Source organism: Durio zibethinus, chromosome 5, assembly GCF_047325235.1.
Source record: "Durio zibethinus cultivar Kanyao isolate XHJ-2024 chromosome 5, ASM4732523v1, whole genome shotgun sequence".
In the NCBI taxonomy this organism is placed as follows: domain Eukaryota; kingdom Viridiplantae; phylum Streptophyta; class Magnoliopsida; order Malvales; family Malvaceae; genus Durio; species Durio zibethinus.
The window spans coordinates 35062356-35078967 of NC_143166.1; the positions used below are offsets into that span (position 1 = coordinate 35062356).

At 37.2% G+C, this 16612-nt stretch overlaps 4 protein-coding genes across 6 annotated transcripts; 3 read left to right on the forward strand and 1 right to left on the reverse strand.

Annotated features, from left to right (window-relative positions):
• Positions 1 to 256: 256 nt before the first annotated feature.
• LOC111282736 (pentatricopeptide repeat-containing protein At4g32450, mitochondrial-like) lies at positions 257 to 2809 on the reverse strand. Its single transcript, XM_022870973.2, has 2 exons — positions 988 to 2809; positions 257 to 773 (listed from the first exon to the last, which is right to left on the reverse strand). The coding sequence occupies exon 1, from the start codon at positions 2682 to 2684 to the stop codon at positions 1005 to 1007; it is 1680 nt and encodes a 559-aa protein (XP_022726708.1). The 5' UTR covers positions 2685 to 2809; the 3' UTR covers positions 257 to 773; positions 988 to 1004.
• A 1413-nt stretch (positions 2810 to 4222) lies between these two features.
• Positions 4223 to 8764, forward strand: LOC111281893 (protein SUPPRESSOR OF FRI 4-like). Of its 3 annotated transcripts, none has more exons than XR_016342443.1 (7): positions 4223 to 4517; positions 5416 to 5516; positions 5858 to 5984; positions 6290 to 6696; positions 7412 to 7566; positions 7666 to 8285; positions 8411 to 8764. XR_016342443.1 is itself a non-coding variant. In XM_022869683.2 (7 exons), the coding sequence occupies exons 1-7, from the start codon at positions 4324 to 4326 to the stop codon at positions 8480 to 8482; spliced, it is 1110 nt and encodes a 369-aa protein (XP_022725418.1). In that variant the 5' UTR covers positions 4223 to 4323; the 3' UTR covers positions 8483 to 8764. The 3 variants fall into 3 exon arrangements, 2 of the variants coding, with proteins under 2 accessions (XP_022725418.1, XP_022725420.1); XM_022869683.2 differs by having other exon boundaries at positions 7666 to 7719; XM_022869685.2 differs by having other exon boundaries at positions 6290 to 6669; positions 7666 to 7719; positions 8411 to 8690.
• Positions 8765 to 9673: 909 nt separating this feature from the next.
• LOC111281894 (proteasome subunit alpha type-4) lies at positions 9674 to 12048 on the forward strand. Its single transcript, XM_022869687.2, has 2 exons — positions 9674 to 9768; positions 11092 to 12048. Exon 2 carries the CDS (start codon positions 11106 to 11108, stop codon positions 11856 to 11858), a length of 753 nt encoding a protein of 250 aa, XP_022725422.2. The 5' UTR covers positions 9674 to 9768; positions 11092 to 11105; the 3' UTR covers positions 11859 to 12048.
• A 1243-nt stretch (positions 12049 to 13291) lies between these two features.
• On the forward strand, positions 13292 to 16310 carry OTP84 (Tetratricopeptide repeat (TPR)-like superfamily protein). The gene has a single exon (XM_022869675.2). It carries the CDS (start codon positions 13582 to 13584, stop codon positions 16228 to 16230), a length of 2649 nt encoding a protein of 882 aa, XP_022725410.2. The 5' UTR covers positions 13292 to 13581; the 3' UTR covers positions 16231 to 16310.
• The last annotated feature ends 302 nt before the right edge of the window (positions 16311 to 16612 follow it).

The window sequence follows — 16612 nt, forward strand, 5'->3', positions numbered from 1 at the left end:
TCATTAGTAATATATTAATGAGATGGATAATTTAAATATCAAAATTATATAAACATGATGGATAGTTTTATAATTTATTAATATTAACATATATTTAAGTATACTAAAAAAAAATACCTAAATCTTTTTTCTAGTAAAAAAATGATATAGTAAAACCTTTACTTCCACAACAATATGGCAAGTAAAATTCTAGAACTGTACCAAACAAATATACTTAATCTCGCATACAAAAAAAAAAAAAAAAAGCTATCATTAATGAGTTCAAAAAGTGAGAGAGAATCTCCATTGGCGTAAAATGACAATATATTCAACAGTTCTTTTTATCATTCTTATTCTATCTCATTATCTTTTGTCACATAATAAGCCTAGATCAAACTTAAAAAGATCAGTCACTGGGTAACCAATGGAATCAACTTTCCAAAAGGAACTGTCCATTAAAAACTTTCCATTTATTGGTGCCTGGCAGATAAAAGAGCCTTGAATCAGGTCTACTTAGCACTAAAATTGGCCTCTCACATGAAGAAAATTCATCCTCAACCAAGAGCCCCTCCAGTCTACTTAGCACTGCATTTTTTAATACCCATCTATCCCCCTTTTTCTCTTCTCTCAGTTTCTTTCTAACTTCATCTTTGGAAAGAATCAATCCTTTCACATTTGGTTTCTGTTGAGAGCCGGTTCACAATAGCAGCTTTCCCTGTCTGTCTTAAGAGTCAGAGGCCACCAATGTAAAGCTGACTGGTAGAGATATACTGAGTTTGAAGCATTTGGATGTTCTGCATAAACAGTATTTGTTTATATAATCAATTGCAGGCAGCTAATGTCTAGTAAAAATACATCAACAAGTAGAAGAAAGTAATTACAACAAATTAGTGCTCGTTACTGGGTTCTTTTTATCTTCTTTATTATCTAATAAATTACAGGTTACAGATACTTTTAACAACTTTTTCACTCAAAAAAAGTATAAAATAAAAAATAGAGGAATGATACCTCAAGTTTTATTTTAATCACCAATAATCTCGACAAGAGCATAAGCCTTCGCTGAAATGATGAAACCTCTTAGCATCTCGCATTACGATCTCTCTGCCAACAATCTTTGACATGATCTTAAATGCAGCATGGCAATCGCCACAGACACGAAGATTCTTGATTATGCGAATCTGTCCACGAGCTGGAGTAGTGAGGAGACCATTAGCAAGAGCAAGTCTCTCACTATGAGCAAGAAGAGCTTCTTCCTTACTTTCCAGGTCTATATCATGCAAAACAAACCGCGTCTCTGGAATATAACCAGCTTCTTTCATGTGCTCTTTCAAACTTTTTAGCAGTGCATATATTCTGTCATTCTCAGGATGTGATGTATCTCCTGCACGATACTCATGGACCCTGCTCCTGACTTCAAGAGGACTTTGACTTGCCAACTTCTTCTCACCCTGTTTTGCAAGGTCAGAATCTTTCACAGGTATGAGGCCTGCCTTTGATTGTTCATTCAAGCGACAGGGATCTAACTGCATCACAAGCTCAGCACAACGATCCCCAAGTTCCAAGTGCCCATGAACTCTGCAGAGATTCATTAAAGTTTCCCACACATCAACACTGGGCTCAAATGGCATATTTTCAATGAATTCGAAGGCTTCATCCAGATGTCCTGTACTCCCCAGCATTTCGACAACACCCAGGTAATGCTCCATGGATGGGACAATGCCATACTCACTGCTCATTGACGCAAAGTGCAACATTCCCTCATTTATATCACCCTCAACACCACAAGCAGAGAACACTCCAATGAACATTTTAGCGTCTGGTTTCAACCCTAACTTCTTAAACTGAGAAAATAGATCAAGGCCGTCCTCCCCTAGCCCATTCTTAGCAAGCCATGTTATCATAGTATCCCAAGATGTCAGATTGCGCCTGGGCATTTTGTCAAATACATCGAATGCATCATTCATAGAACCACATTTTGAATACATCTCTAAAATCTTATTATGGATGCTTATTTTAAGAGGTGAGAATGATCTTTTGATGTGTTCATGAACAGTTTTTGCCTCTTGTAAAGCTTTTACTTCCCCACATGCCTTCATTAACAGCAAAATTCGGGCCAAATCCACATGAACACCTTGCTTTTCCATCAACCCCAAAACTTCAACTGCTTCTTTAACATTCCCTTTATTGAAAAATTTATCCAGCATCTCGACCGTAGCATTATTTGACATAGTTTCAGAAACATCAGTTGAATCTCCCTCAGGATTAGAAGTAGCTGATACTTCACCATAAGAATTAGCATTATAAATATCCTGTGGATTCTGCTGGTACTGACTGAAATTTGGAACATGCTGATCACTTTGGCTTCGCTGAAATTGCCAGTTGTTGTGCATAAAATTCTCATTCAGGCTTCCCCGAGATTCTGGAAATCTTTGTAAGTTAAGGTCATTTTGATTCTGTCTCATAAGCCCCTTCCCATACGACTCTGCTTGATTCTGCATATTGATATCATTTTGAGCATTTTGTTTATGCTCATACCCTATGGGATTTGGGGTATCATATGCACTATCATGGCTATGAAAATCCCATCTTTCAGTGGCAGTGCTGAGAAATTTATTGAAATATGTGGCCGAATCAGAGAAATATCGTACATTGGATAAAGCGGTGAGAGAGTTAAAGGTAAGAACCGAAATCCTCTTGCTGGACATGGATGCTTTGATCCCTCAGAGGCTCAAATCTTCACCTTGCTGCAGAAATGTTGGAGGAAAAAAATGAAGAGAGGCTTTGAAATGGTTATTGAGAGACAGTGGTGCTGTATTTATGCCGGCATCTAAAACCAAAACCCTTTTAGTCTGAGATGGAGGAGTCAATGAGCAAGCCCGATTAATTGAGTCTTTTGGTTCTGATTTTGGGTATCTAGTGTTAGGGGATCCATGAGCCCTTGACTTATGCTACGTCATCTACAGAAAGCCCATCACAAAACCCATGTACCGAAAACCAGAGCATGCCGAGTGCCATGCCAATTATGGCATACAAGAAAGAGAAAAATGGGTGCCATGTGAACCTTGGATAAAATCATTTTTATTTTATTTTAAAGGAGTCAATTTGGTTATTAGTGACCACATTAAGTTTGGGGGAAAAGGAAGAGCGGAGAATGAAGAAAAAAATAAGGGAAGAAAGGGGAAAATAAAAAAAAATTAAAATAATAAAAAAATTTTAATTTTTTTTTTTTTTAGTACTTACCCTACATCCTACATATATATATATTATATGTTTAGTAAATATATTTTTTATTAAATAATATAAATTATTATTTTAAAATAATTAAAATATATTGATTTATTAAAAAAATTTATATAAATATGCAAGATAAAGATAAAAAAATTAAAATTAATTTTTTTTAAATAATTATGTGTATGAGAATTAATCATATCCATTAAATACTTATAATAATATAAATAAAATTAAATTAAAAAAATTATTAAATATGAATACGAAAATAAATAAATATAAAAATTCAAAAATAAAAATAAAAAATGCTATACTAGTGGTACCTTAACCATTAAAAGAATGAATTTGAATTTTGGACAAAGATCGTGGAAGAAGGGCAACGATGAAATTGGGAAAGTGAGTTACGGAGTAATAGGCTGAGAGAGGAAAGTGATTGTCAATTTCTATTTGTTATTTTAGTGAGTTATTTTAATTCCTTTTTATAAGTATATATATATATATATATATTTTATCAAACCATATTAATGGGTCATATGATCCGATTTAACATAAAAAATAGTATCAATCCCGACTCATAAAAATTATAGATGTACACGGTGAGTAATGATCTTAAATCTTCGCAAATTATGTTAGCATAACGTGTTAAATAATAATATTAGATTAACACGTAACACATAAATTAATTTTTTAATAGACCGTTTCACGTAGGCACCACTTATTTAACCCCTCCAGTGATATGGTCTTTGTTTTTGGACCTTGCCGAATACTACTGCTGCTAGACTAGGGTATAGATGATGAAGTGGGTTTTTTCAGGAGCCTGTTCTGTTTAGACCATTGAGTTGAGTAGGCCCAATAACTATTGGGCCAAACCTAAACATCACGGGCAAGCAGCTGGAGCCCAGAAGCTAAGAGAAGCGAGTAGTAAGTAGTGGGACCTATTTAGACGCACATGGCACAGACGTGGCATGCAACAGTGGAAAGATCTAACAAAAGGCGCCACCCGCAGTCATAAGTCATAAACAGATCAATCAAAAAAAAAAAGAAAAAAAAACTAAATTAAAGAAAATTGCAGATCAGAGTCAGAGGAGAAACCCTAATCGCCGACGAGAAACCTAAATGGGAAAGAAGAAGAAAAGAGTATCGTCCAAGGTTTGGTGCTACTATTGCGACAGAGAATTCGACGACGAGAAGATCCTCGTTCAGCACCAGAAGGCCAAGCACTTCAAGTGCCACGTCTGTCACAAGAAGCTCTCCACTGCCGGTGGTATGGCTATCCATGTGCTTCAGGTTCATAAGGAGTCCGTGACCAAGTATCTCCCTTTTCCTACACTTTTTTTAATTATTATATCTACTTGTACTTAATTTCATCTGTTTCGTATATTATTTATGTTAATTGTTTTATTTCTTTGGTGGGGGTGGGGCTGGCGACTAAGTAATCCGTTCAGGGCTTTATTCCATTAGTTTTAGGGGATAATTCATCGCTTTTTGCATTAACTGTTTATACATATTGGAGAAAAATATCGTGTAGGAAAAAATAGTGGGGAAGACTAGCTCATTTAGATTTAGATTATGCTAGTGAATTCCTAAATAAGGTTTATATTGTGTGAGCTTTTTTCCTTGTTCAGTTTATTAGACACTTGCTGCCAAAAAAAAAAAAAAAACTAAAAGAATAAATTGGTTGATCAAAGAAAGTGAAAGAAGTTGAGGCTTGGTTGCTTTGTCACTTTGGTATTTGCTTGTTGCTTTTTCATATTTTTCTGTATGGCCCAAGCAAATAGCATGACTTTTTTTTTTAGTACAAAACTTTGCTTTTATGTCTAAATGGCACTTCATTACCTTTTGCTTTCAGAGGAAAAAACCAATTAGTAGAGCTGGCAACCAAATGAAACCTAGGTTCCTGAGAATTGCTCTCAGTCAGAATACTATATTTTTGTCCCAGTTATGTTGATCTCTAGAAGTTGTTGCATTCCATTCACTTTCTGTGGACAAGATAAAACAGATAGATAACTATAGTCATTTTCTTGTGTCTGTATTAATTAATAATCACATATTTTACTATAGATAACTTAGTAATTTTGTTGCTTTGAACATTTGTCCAAGAAATATATTTAAGTCTAAAGTATTTGATGGAGTACAACCTAAAATTCAATTTTGAAGAGCTTTCTATCTGTAGACCTGCTATGTTACACTGACAACAATTTTTTACAGGGTTCCCAACGCAAAACCTGGCAGAGAATCTACTGACATTGAAATATATGGAATGCAAGGAATCCCACCTGATGTATTAACCACTCATTATGGAGAAGAAGGTATTCATATTGATATATCATTTATAACTATGTTCCACATCAGATGATGATAGCTTGAGTTGTTGCTTACAAACGTATAAAGTATGTGTTTATGTACATTTGCACAATTAACTGCCACCTAATTGCCACTTTTGCTACTCGATTGTTTTTTTTTTGTGTTTTTATGAATTTTCCTTTATGTCAACTAGTATCTTGTTGCAAATGTTATCTAGATGTACATGTGCTTAGAGCGTTCACAGAGTAATTGTTAATTAACAAGCTTGACATTATTGCATATGGACATTATGAGTTTATATTTGTTATTTTGTCTTCCTAATGCATAAAATTAAAATTTCTTGCAGAAGAAGATGCTCCATCAAAAGCAACCAAATTGGATATTCCATCAGCTCAGCTCATGGGAGGTTTGGTGCCTGGGCCAGTTGGTGTTGGATATCCTCCTCAATCAACTTTAGGAACAGTGCAGCCAGTGTATGTTCTCTTCGGACTTTTATCTTAGCACATTTTATTCTATTTATTGTTTGGCCTGTCGGTTATGAAATATAATTGTTGAAACTTATAATTGGAATTATGTAAGAATAATAGGCTTATTTCTTCATCACTTCTTTCATTTTGGGGCACTTTTCATGTGTACATATGCAATCATACAACATTTCAGTTTGCTTTCATAAAGATAGCCATCATCCTGAAAAGTCAATAACATAGTACATCGGGCCATTTTACATGCAATGGGTTTAAATTATTTAATAATTTTTCTCTGTGGTTGTTTGCCTTAGTTATAATGCTGCAGTGCCTGTACCTCCTACTGGTTGGGCAGTGCCTCCTCGTCCACAGCCTTGGTTCCCACGGCATCCTTCAGTTTCAGTTCCTCCGTCTGCGCCTACGGGATATGTGCAGCAGCCATTATTTCCAGTGCAAAGTGTGAGGCCTTCAACATCACCTGCACTCCAACCTTCACAAATTGCTCCACCTGGATTGCCTACATCAACACCTACTCTTCCTGTATCCCAACCCTTGTTCCCTGTTGTCAATAACAATATACCTACTCAGAGCTCACCATTTTCTACTACTTTGCCAACAAGTGTTCTACCAAGCACTTCTGCCGAAGTAAAAGGCTCAATTGAAGTGCATTCAAGTGTTAATACTTCTGCGACAGGCAGCTATCAAGCTGCTAATATTCCAGGTTTGACTGTTCTCATGACTAGACAAAAAATTTGTCTCTATATTGTTAGTTGTCTATAGGGCTATATCTACACAATGTTGGAGAGTGGAAATTTCCCTCCATGATAAAATGGAAATAAAAAACCGAGGCAGAACTTTAAAGACCATATGAACAAAATGGCTTTGGCGTTTGCCATCCTTTATAATTTTGATGATTTTTTTTTCTGGCTAAACATGTTATAGCATAAGAATGTTCTCCCTTTTCTTTTTTGCGTCCCAAGGCTGCCATTCTAAGCAATTATAAACTTAATTATCTTTTGTGGCATAACCCAACTCAATGATTACATATGGCAGGTGAGCTAGCCCTTCGGACTACCACTGCCCATGTATTTACTATTTTCATTACAATTAAAAGCTTTCTTCTTGTTTTCACAGTATGCAAGCATTTAAATCACCCCTGCTTATAATAAGAGGACTTAGCACAAGTTCTTTACATGCTTTGCTTTATTGCTTTGGAAAATGTACAATTTCTTTCCTCCACAATTTTGTTGCTTTTCTCAGTAGAGTGGATCCCCTTTTGAAATTTTTAATAAGTTGGATCTTGCAACGTGCTTGAGATAATTTTTGTACTCCTTGTCATTTGGCCCTTCTATTGTACTTCTACTTCATTCCAAGTTAACTTGCTTTTGTCCTACTATTGTAACTTCTATTTTTTCTTTGCTTTTATTTACTTATAGTTGGAGCTGGAGTCAGTTCTCATTCATATGCCTCTGGTCCAAATACTGGTGGTCCATCAATTGGACCACCCCCTGTCATTGCAAATAAAGTTCCTGCTATACAGCAAGCTGTAAACGAGGTTTATTTAGTTTGGGATGATGAGGCAATGTCCATGGTTAGTTCCTAACTTCTCTTTAAATGCATTTTTTATTTGCTCTTTTCTAGTTGATGATTGCAAATTGTTACTAAATGATTCTAATTTAAATACTTGCAGGAAGAGAGAAGAATGTCCTTAGCCAAGTATCAGGTTCATGATGAAACTAGCCAGGTAAGTCATAACTACCTCTCTAGTATATGGAGTGGGTTTGCACATCTAACCAGATGGGTAGGCTTTATGCTCCAAATTCAGTTGTATATGCTTTTGTTACATATTTGATGAGGTTTTTTCATGTGAATCGTGTTTTACTTTATTCCATATTAAAAAAAGAACACAATATGCTTAGAATTTATGAGCCTTTTAATCAAGCATTCCCGTTGATTGATAGGCATGTGCTTTTATTTTAAAATATGATTTTCCACTTTGCAAGCAATTGCCTCCCAACTGTTTGGGCGTCAAAAGATTCAAGTAGGTATTTACATTATTTTTGCTGGTAGTTGGTAATTGCAACTTTGACAAGCTTGCTGCAATCCACTCAAGGATTTCTCCCCATTAGCATTTTACTCAGTTAAACAGAGTATGTACATGATCCTTTAAAATTTGGAGTTATTCTTTCTCCCTATGATTGATTTTGAAGTGTGGGGTTTGGGTGGAACAAGATGATACCCAACAGATTTTTCCTCAATCGTAGCTTCATTACAATTTATTTTATTGATCGTGAATTCAGACTTTTCCAGGTCAGCTTCTTTCGCAAAGTTTGGTATCTTTTGCATAGGACCAAGCTTTAACGTTATCTGTTTTGGCCAACTGATGGATGGTCATGGTTCCCCTCTCATAATTTTGGTATGGATTTTGTTTTCAGATGAGCTCTATTGATGCAGCAATAGACAGAAGGATACTGGAGAGCAGGCTTGCTGGTCGAATGGCATTTTAGTTCAACTAGAGGAGAGGACTGCATCCTGAGAATTTCTTGGATGCATGATCAAATGATCTTGGCATGACTTACACGAGGACCTTGGATTTGATACCATCCAAATTTCTGAATCAATTTTGGGGGTCCGGCAACCAAGTCAGATGTAATTGTGTTGTATTATTTGCAAAGCGAGGTAGTAGATGGTAGATAGTCATTTGTTTTCTCTGACATTTTTCCTGAGCTGCTCTAAACCTGCTAGAATATAACAACTGAGTTATTTAACTGTCTGGATTTTATTCCAAATTTGCGTTCTATTAGGAGAATATTAAATTCGAGTGTTTGTTATCTATATATATATATATATATATATATATATATTGAATTCGAATGTGGTGATATTTGAAGTGTATAGAGACGTATTTTTGTCCTATGTTTGGAGAAGGCCAGAGAGGAGGAATTAGATCACCCTCAGGTCTTACCCCTAAACCTCGATTAATTAGAATCGTAGTGGGCCGTTTAACATTGTCTACAGATGGATCATGAGCATGTGTAAAAGATTTAGTACCATGGAAAATATGTAAGAAATTTGTAATTTCCTTAGATTGTTTTGTCATCTCAAGGTCAAGATGACCGGATTAGAATATACTAGTTAGTAAATGTTTATTGTTGGGTAATTTTATACCAGACTGAGTTATTTGCTCTCTTAACTAAAATTTTGACTCGGCTGGGCTGGACCTGGACGGTGTTTAGCCTGTTCATATCCTCTTTCGGTTTCTTAAAAATATAATCCTCGGAAGTCCCACAACGTCCACCACCGCAAACAGCCAACAGAAGAGGAGTCCTGGCTTGCAGTGTTACCATAAGAGGAACAGAACAAGGAAATAGGAATCCAATGAATAGAAGAAACAATTTTCCTGTTCTCATTATTAATGCAAATCAATATTGGCAAACTAATTATCAATTGGGGTGATTTCATATAAGTTCGGGACCAAGGTTGCTGCTGTGAATATCGGAACATGGGCATCAGCCCATTGCTAGTCGAAGAATGACGCCTCCAACGTATATTTAGAAATCCACATTTAGCGGGTCAGATTTGGGCTGATCCACTTCCCTTTTTCCTTTTAGTAGTAAAAGCTTTAAAAGGAAAAAAAGAAAGGCCGAGGGTCAAAATGGAAATTCAACATTTAGGCGAATGCAAGTGTGAGGTTTCTTGGTGTTTGGGTTAATCCTCCTTGTCTTTTCCCAATTCAACCCGGAAGCAGAAGCAGAAGCAGACGCAGAAGCAGAAGGCAGATCGGCTTTTTCAGGTCAAATTTCTCATTCTCTTTTTCTCTCAACCATTGTACTTTGCTTTGCTTTGAGTGTCTCCATTTCAAATCTATAGTTTTTTGTTATCGATCGGCAGTCGTCGCTCCAATCGCCGCAAAAACCATACCCTTTTCTCCTTTCGTTCGTAATACTAAATCATTTGAGAAATTGCTAATTTAGACTAGTTGGGTCTTGTCGATTGTTTCCATGCTTAGCCAATGAATTTATGTTCAATAAGGGTTTTAGTTTGCTGAGTGATTAACTTTATAGTATACTACTCCTATTCCTACTCCTAGTAAGTAAATATTTTTCTTGCTTAACAAGGTGAAATTAGTCCTTCGGTCCTATACATTTTCACGAGCAAAGTCCCTAAGTTTTCGTCGTTGCCCAAATACATATCTTCCTTGGGAGAAACCATGTTCCACTTTCTCTCTCTTTTAAGTGGAGACCTCATTCTTCCTTCTCCCTAGCTTCTTATATAGCATTTTACATTTCTTTTTTCCTACTGAGATAAACACAGGCTGCTGATATCTCAAAAGTTTCCCTCAAAAGTAGTAAATTTAATTGTAGATTCCAATTACTTTGATTTTGATAAGACTAGTTATCATTTTTTGGGACTGAATCATGATATTGCATGATATTTATTATTGGACTCGTTATCATTGAGATTTATTTATGATGGTTTTTAATATGATCCTATGAATTGCAATGAAATGAGCTTGAACATTTTCTAATTTCACTCAAGGAACAAGATTGTGCTATTAATTGCTGGTAAGTTTTATACTTACCTGACTGTTTCCTCAATCAGTTTGCTTGAAACTTTTTATGTCTTATTTGTACGCTTGTTATACTCTTTTTTTTTTGGAAAACATAGATGAAGTGATTTAAGTAAAGTTCATGAAGTTCTGTACTAAAAATCATTAAATAAAAACTAAATCAAAAATCAAAACCAATATATTGAAAGGTCTTGTTATATAGATCAACTGTGTAAAATTAAAAATAATAATAATAATAAATTTTGATATATTTTTAGATAAGCATTTTTAGTAAAAATTTTGATAGAATTTTTACCATTAAATAAGTAACCATTAAATTTGAACTATTAACGACATTTTTAATACATATTATTGATCTTCATATTGAACTTCATCAATCTATTGGTTTAGATTTTTTATTTAAGTTTTTATTAAATCAATTTTAAGAACTTTACAAAGTTCATTTAAAGAACTTCATCCAAGTTTTGTTCCTTTATTTTTACACCTTAAAAACAAACTTTTCTCCTAAAAAAATTTCCACTTTCCTATTTTCTTTTTTATCTTCAGTTTTAAGATAACAAATGTCTCGAAGATATGATAGCCGCACAACGATCTTCTCCCCCGAAGGTCGTCTTTACCAAGTTGAATATGCGATGGAGGCTATTGGGAATGCGGGAACTGCAATTGGGATACTGTCAAAAGATGGTGTAGTTCTGGTTGGTGAGAAGAAAGTCACCTCCAAGCTTCTACACACATCAACGTCAACTGAAAAGATGTACAAGATTGATGATCATGTAGCATGTGCTGTGGCTGGAATAATGTCTGATGCTAATATACTCATCAACACAGCCAGGGTTCAAGCCCAACGCTATACTTATGCATACCAAGAACCAATGCCGGTTGAACAGCTTGTGCAATCCCTCTGTGATACCAAACAAGGCTACACACAGTTTGGTGGGCTTCGTCCATTTGGTGTTTCTTTTCTGTTTGCTGGTTGGGATAAAAACTTTGGTTTCCAGCTATACATGAGTGACCCGAGTGGAAATTATGGTGGTTGGAAGGCTGCTGCAATTGGGGCAAACAACCAGGCGGCACAATCAATGCTTAAGCAGGACTGCAAGGATGATATTACTAGAGAAGAGGCTCTCCGGCTTGCACTTAAGGTGCTCAGCAAGACAATGGATAGTACAAGTCTTACTTCTGAAAAACTTGAATTAGCTGAGGTCTTCCTCTTGCCTTCGGGAAAAGTGAAATATCAAGTTTGCTCACCAGAGGCTGTGAGCAAGTTGCTTCTGAAGTTTGGAGTGACCCAACCTGCTGCCGAGGCCTCTTAAGTTATGGACTTCGTCTTAAATATGAGTTTTAGGACTAATATGAAAGCGTGATGCATGCTAAATTGCATTTTAGGCATGATCAGGGCACATGAGAGATTCTCATTTTATCACTTGCAATTTCAGTTCTTATTTTATGAGCTCCTTGATACTGGATGATTAGTTCTAAATGGAGTTTTCATTTGAATATTCACTGTTGGAAATAGCTGTGAATCAGATTTCTTTAACTCAAAATTTTGTGAACATTTCATATCAGCATATATGAAAGAATAAGAAACCAAATTGCAAGATTGGGGCGTGATGTTAAGATCAATGTGATACTATGAATATGAAAGGATTAAGCAGGCCAGGTTTTCCCAGTGTTTCAACAGCTTGTCGTTTTAGAGTGACTCAAGATGCCTAATGTCAATCCATCTTTTATCATTCTTTAACCATGACAGCACAGCAGAAGACATCTCTGAGGGTATTACCGAAGAAAAAATCTCCTGGGGAGTTTGAGAGTGGCAGGGAAAAAACAATCCTTCTCTGAAGCCTTGTTTCAGGCACATCTTAGTGTTTCTCTAGGTAACGTAACGAAGGACGCTAGCATAATTAGATCATTAATCATTGTAGTTTTTGTAGATAAATGCGAACTCCATACATAAAAGAATGATTTGAATCACAATGAATGACAATGGGAGTTGAGCCATCTGTAAATGCTTTAGAAATATTTGTTAACGAGTGTCATTGGACTACTTCGTGTTTTAAATTTTCGATAACCATTGAAGAAGACAACTCTCAAATGTCAACGACAAGGAAATGTCAAAAGACTTTTTTAGAAATTTGTGTCAATTTCCTTTGGAATCAGGATCATGGGTGAACATTGTAGTGCATATACATATATAGTGATGTAATTTGTGGTCCGGTGAGAGTGTAGCTTGCTGAATGTTGAGCCACAGAGAATAAGATCAGGGGCGCCGGAAATATTATTTTGGAATGCACTCCAATGTTTAAATCAGTCAAAATTTCTGAGAAGGAAAGATAGCAGGGGGCGCCAGAGCTTTCCTTCTCGGCACAAGAGACTGTAGACAACAGTGTTCGGTTTACATCCTTTTTCCATTATTTCAGTTCATAGTTTATTGCATCCTCAGACTTACCAACCTTGAACAGCTGATTAAACATATTCACTCCATGCCCTCTTTCCTCCGGTGTTAGTTTAATTTAACTAAACAAGCAGCTTAAAGCTGAGAGACCAGAGACGATGTAGATAGGAGATGGCTAGGCTAGGAGGTTTTTGTTTGGTTTGACAGCAGTCAGCCTGCATAATACTAGTTACTAGTTAGCACTGACACAACTTAACTTAACGCAACTGTTTTGGCCAACCACCCTAGGGGTGGGTGCATGAGGAACAGAATATATATATATATATATATTTGGATAGATGAAGATTAATAGCAGCAGCAGCTTCCTTTGATGCAGAAATCTTCTCTATATTATCTTCTTCTTCCTCTCCACAACTCGGACAAAGATTATCTTCAAGCAAAAGAGGCTCTCTGTCTTCTTTTGTCCTTTAGGCCAGACCCACCAAAGACAAAAGAGCCAAAAGTTCTTGTATTCTGTTGTGCCCCTAGGTTTGGTCATTGGTCCTTGGATTAGAAATCCAAAGTGGCCCCACACACTCCCCGCCGCCTTTTCAACAAGTACATAAATCCTGTCTGCCAAAAACAACTACGTTAATAACCACCAAATGTCCTCTCACAGTCACAGCCTTTCCCTCTCTTTATCTGCTACTGCTCCTCCAAATCCAATCCCTTCCCTCCAAACCGACCAAACCCACCAACCCATTCCTTCTAAAACCCGCTCTATCTCTCGTGTCTCATGGACCGAATCTCTCAGATCCAGTACCCGATCCAACCAATTCCACCAAGCCATTTTAACCTATGTCAATATGACTTCTTCCGGTATCCCACCCGATCACTTCGCTTTCCCCGCTGTCCTCAAGGCTGCCACGTCTCTTCGCGACTTGGCCTTGGGACAGCAGATTCATGCTCACGTTCTCAAATTTGGCTATGGAACCTCCCCCGTCACTGTGGCCAATACCCTGGTCAATGCTTACGGCAAATGTGGGGACATTTGGGATGTGTACAAGGTGTTTGACAGAATTCCCCAGTCCCAGAGAGATACCGTTTCTTGGAACTCCTTCATTTCCGCATTGTGTCGGTTTGAGGACTGGGAGACTGCATTAGAGGCCTTTAGGTTTATGCTGCTGGATAATCTGGAGCCTAGCTCATTTACGTTGGTCAGCGTTGCGCATGCTTGTTCAAATTTGCCTAGGCGTGATGGCTTACGCCTTGGAAAGCAGCTTCATGGATACAGCTTGAGAATGGGCGATATCAAGACCTTTACTAATAATGCATTGATGGCTATGTATTCCAAACTAGGACATCTCGACGATGCTATGGTGTTATTTGAGTTGTTTGAGCAGCGTGATTTAATTTCATGGAACACCATGTTGAGCTCCTTATCCCAAAATGATATGCTTTTTGAAGCATTACTGTTATTGCACCGCATGGTTCTTGAAGGTCTCAAGCCTGATGGTGTCACAATCGCAAGTGTGCTGCCCGCGTGCTCACACTTGGAACTGTTGGAAATTGGGAAACAACTTCATGCGTATGCCTTGAGACATGATATTTTGATTGAAAATTCTTTTGTTGCTAGTGCTTTGGTTGACATGTATTGCAATTGTAGAAGGGTTCAAAGTGGTCGTCGAGTTTTTGATTGTGTCATAGATAGGAAAACTGCTCTTTGGAATGCTATGATCACCGGATATGCACAAAATGAGCATGATGAGGACGCTTTGATACTCTTCATTGAAATGGAAGCAGTTGCTGGGCTCTGCCCCAATGCCACCACAATGGCCAGCATTGTGCCTGCATGTGCGCAGAGTGAAGCATTTGCTAATAAACTAGGAATTCATGGACATGTGGTGAAGAGAGGTTTGGGGACTGACCACTATGTGCAAAATGCACTTATGGATATGTACTCTAGAATGGGGAAGATACAAATTTCAAAATCTATATTTGACAACATGGAAGTTAGAGATGTCGTGTCTTGGAATACAATGATAACTGGTTATGTTATTTGTGGGCATCATGATAATGCACTTCTTCTGCTACATGAGATGCAAAGTGTTGAAAAAGAGAAGAATGATCAGGACTATTATGAGGATGAGAAAAGCATTCCTCTTAAACCTAATTCTATAACCCTTATGACAGTTCTTCCTGGTTGTGCCACCTTGGCTGCATTGGCAAAGGGAAAAGAGATCCATGCATATGCCTTAAGAAACATGTTGGCATCAGATGTTGGTGTTGGAAGTGCATTGGTAGACATGTATGCAAAATGTGGCTGCTTGAACCTATCTAGAAAAGTGTTTGATATTATACCCATCCGAAATGTAATTACCTGGAATGTCATTATTATGGCTTATGGGATGCATGGCAAGGGAGAAGAAGCCTTGGAGTTGTTCAACTGTATGGTGGCAGAAGTATCTAAGGTTAAGGAAGTCAAGCCTAATGAAGTTACTTTCATTGCTATATTTGCAGCGTGTAGCCACTCAGGGATGGTAAGTGAAGGCCTAACCTTGTTTTATAGGATGAAGGATGAGTATGGGATCAAACCTACACCAGATCACTATGCATGCATTGTGGATTTGCTTGGTCGAGCCGGTCAAGTCAAGGAAGCATATCAATTGATCAATTCCATGCCCTCTGAATTGGACAAGACTGGGGCTTGGAGTAGTTTGCTTGGTTCTTGTCGAATCCACCAAAAAGTTGAAATTGGGGAAATTGCAGCTAGGAATCTCTTCCACCTAGAACCTGATATGGCAAGCCACTATGTTTTACTCTCCAACATATACTCATCAGCTCAACTATGGGACAAGGCAATGGATGTTCGGAAGAAGATGAAAGAAATGGGGGTAAGAAAAGAACCAGGGTGTAGCTGGATTGAGTTCGGTGATGAGGTTCACAAGTTTGTAGCTGGTGATGCTTCACACCCACAAAGTGGACAACTACATAGATTCCTTGAAACCCTCTCAGAAAAGATGAGAAAGGAAGGCTATGTGCCTGATACTTCTTGTGTACTTCATAATGTTGATGAGGAGGAGAAAGAAACTTTGCTTTGTGGGCATAGTGAGAAACTGGCAATAGCTTTTGGTATTCTCAATAGCCCTCCTGGTAGCACAATTAGAGTTGCAAAGAACCTTAGAGTTTGTAATGATTGCCATGAGGCTACTAAGTACATCTCAAGGATAACAGATAGGGAAATTATCCTAAGAGATGTGAGGAGGTTCCATCATTTCCGTAATGGAAGATGTTCCTGTGGGGATTATTGGTGAAAATGTTCCCAAAATCACTTTGCTCTCGAGGAATATTTGTTGAAGTTGTACACTATCTAGAAAAATACTTTTTAACCATATTTTCTCCATTCTATCATTTTTTATATGACTGCACAGTAGCATGTATCACTTCAACATATTAAGGCTCTCAGATTGTACATTTTGAAAAAAAATGGTTTAAGGAATAAGAGGAGAGAACTCTTTCAACTGTCAATGTCTTTTTCAGGCACAAAATAAAAAGGAAAACTGCCAATGCCTTTTAATTAAGAATCCACGTCTGTATTTTTTTTCTCTTCAGGCTACTTGGAGGCTTTTACTGGCAGCTCTTCCAATCACAACTAATAGCAGAGCGATTTACAATTGATCAAACGCATTTTTTGTC

Excerpts from the sequence above, each read along its gene's own strand:
- LOC111282736 (XM_022870973.2), bottom strand. The coding sequence starts at position 2,684 with ATGTCCAGCAAGAGGATTTCGGTTCTTACCTTTAACTCTCTCACCGCT.
- LOC111281893 (XM_022869683.2), top strand. The coding sequence starts at position 4,324 with ATGGGAAAGAAGAAGAAAAGAGTATCGTCCAAGGTTTGGTGCTACTAT. Across the intron at positions 4,518-5,415 it reads CATAAGGAGTCCGTGACCAA|GGTTCCCAACGCAAAACCTG; the intron begins GTATCTCCCTTT and ends AATTTTTTACAG. Across the intron at positions 5,985-6,289 it reads TTAGGAACAGTGCAGCCAGT|TTATAATGCTGCAGTGCCTG; the intron begins GTATGTTCTCTT and ends TGTTTGCCTTAG.
- LOC111281894 (XM_022869687.2), top strand. The coding sequence starts at position 11,106 with ATGTCTCGAAGATATGATAGCCGCACAACGATCTTCTCCCCCGAAGGT.
- OTP84 (XM_022869675.2), top strand. The coding sequence starts at position 13,582 with ATGTCCTCTCACAGTCACAGCCTTTCCCTCTCTTTATCTGCTACTGCT.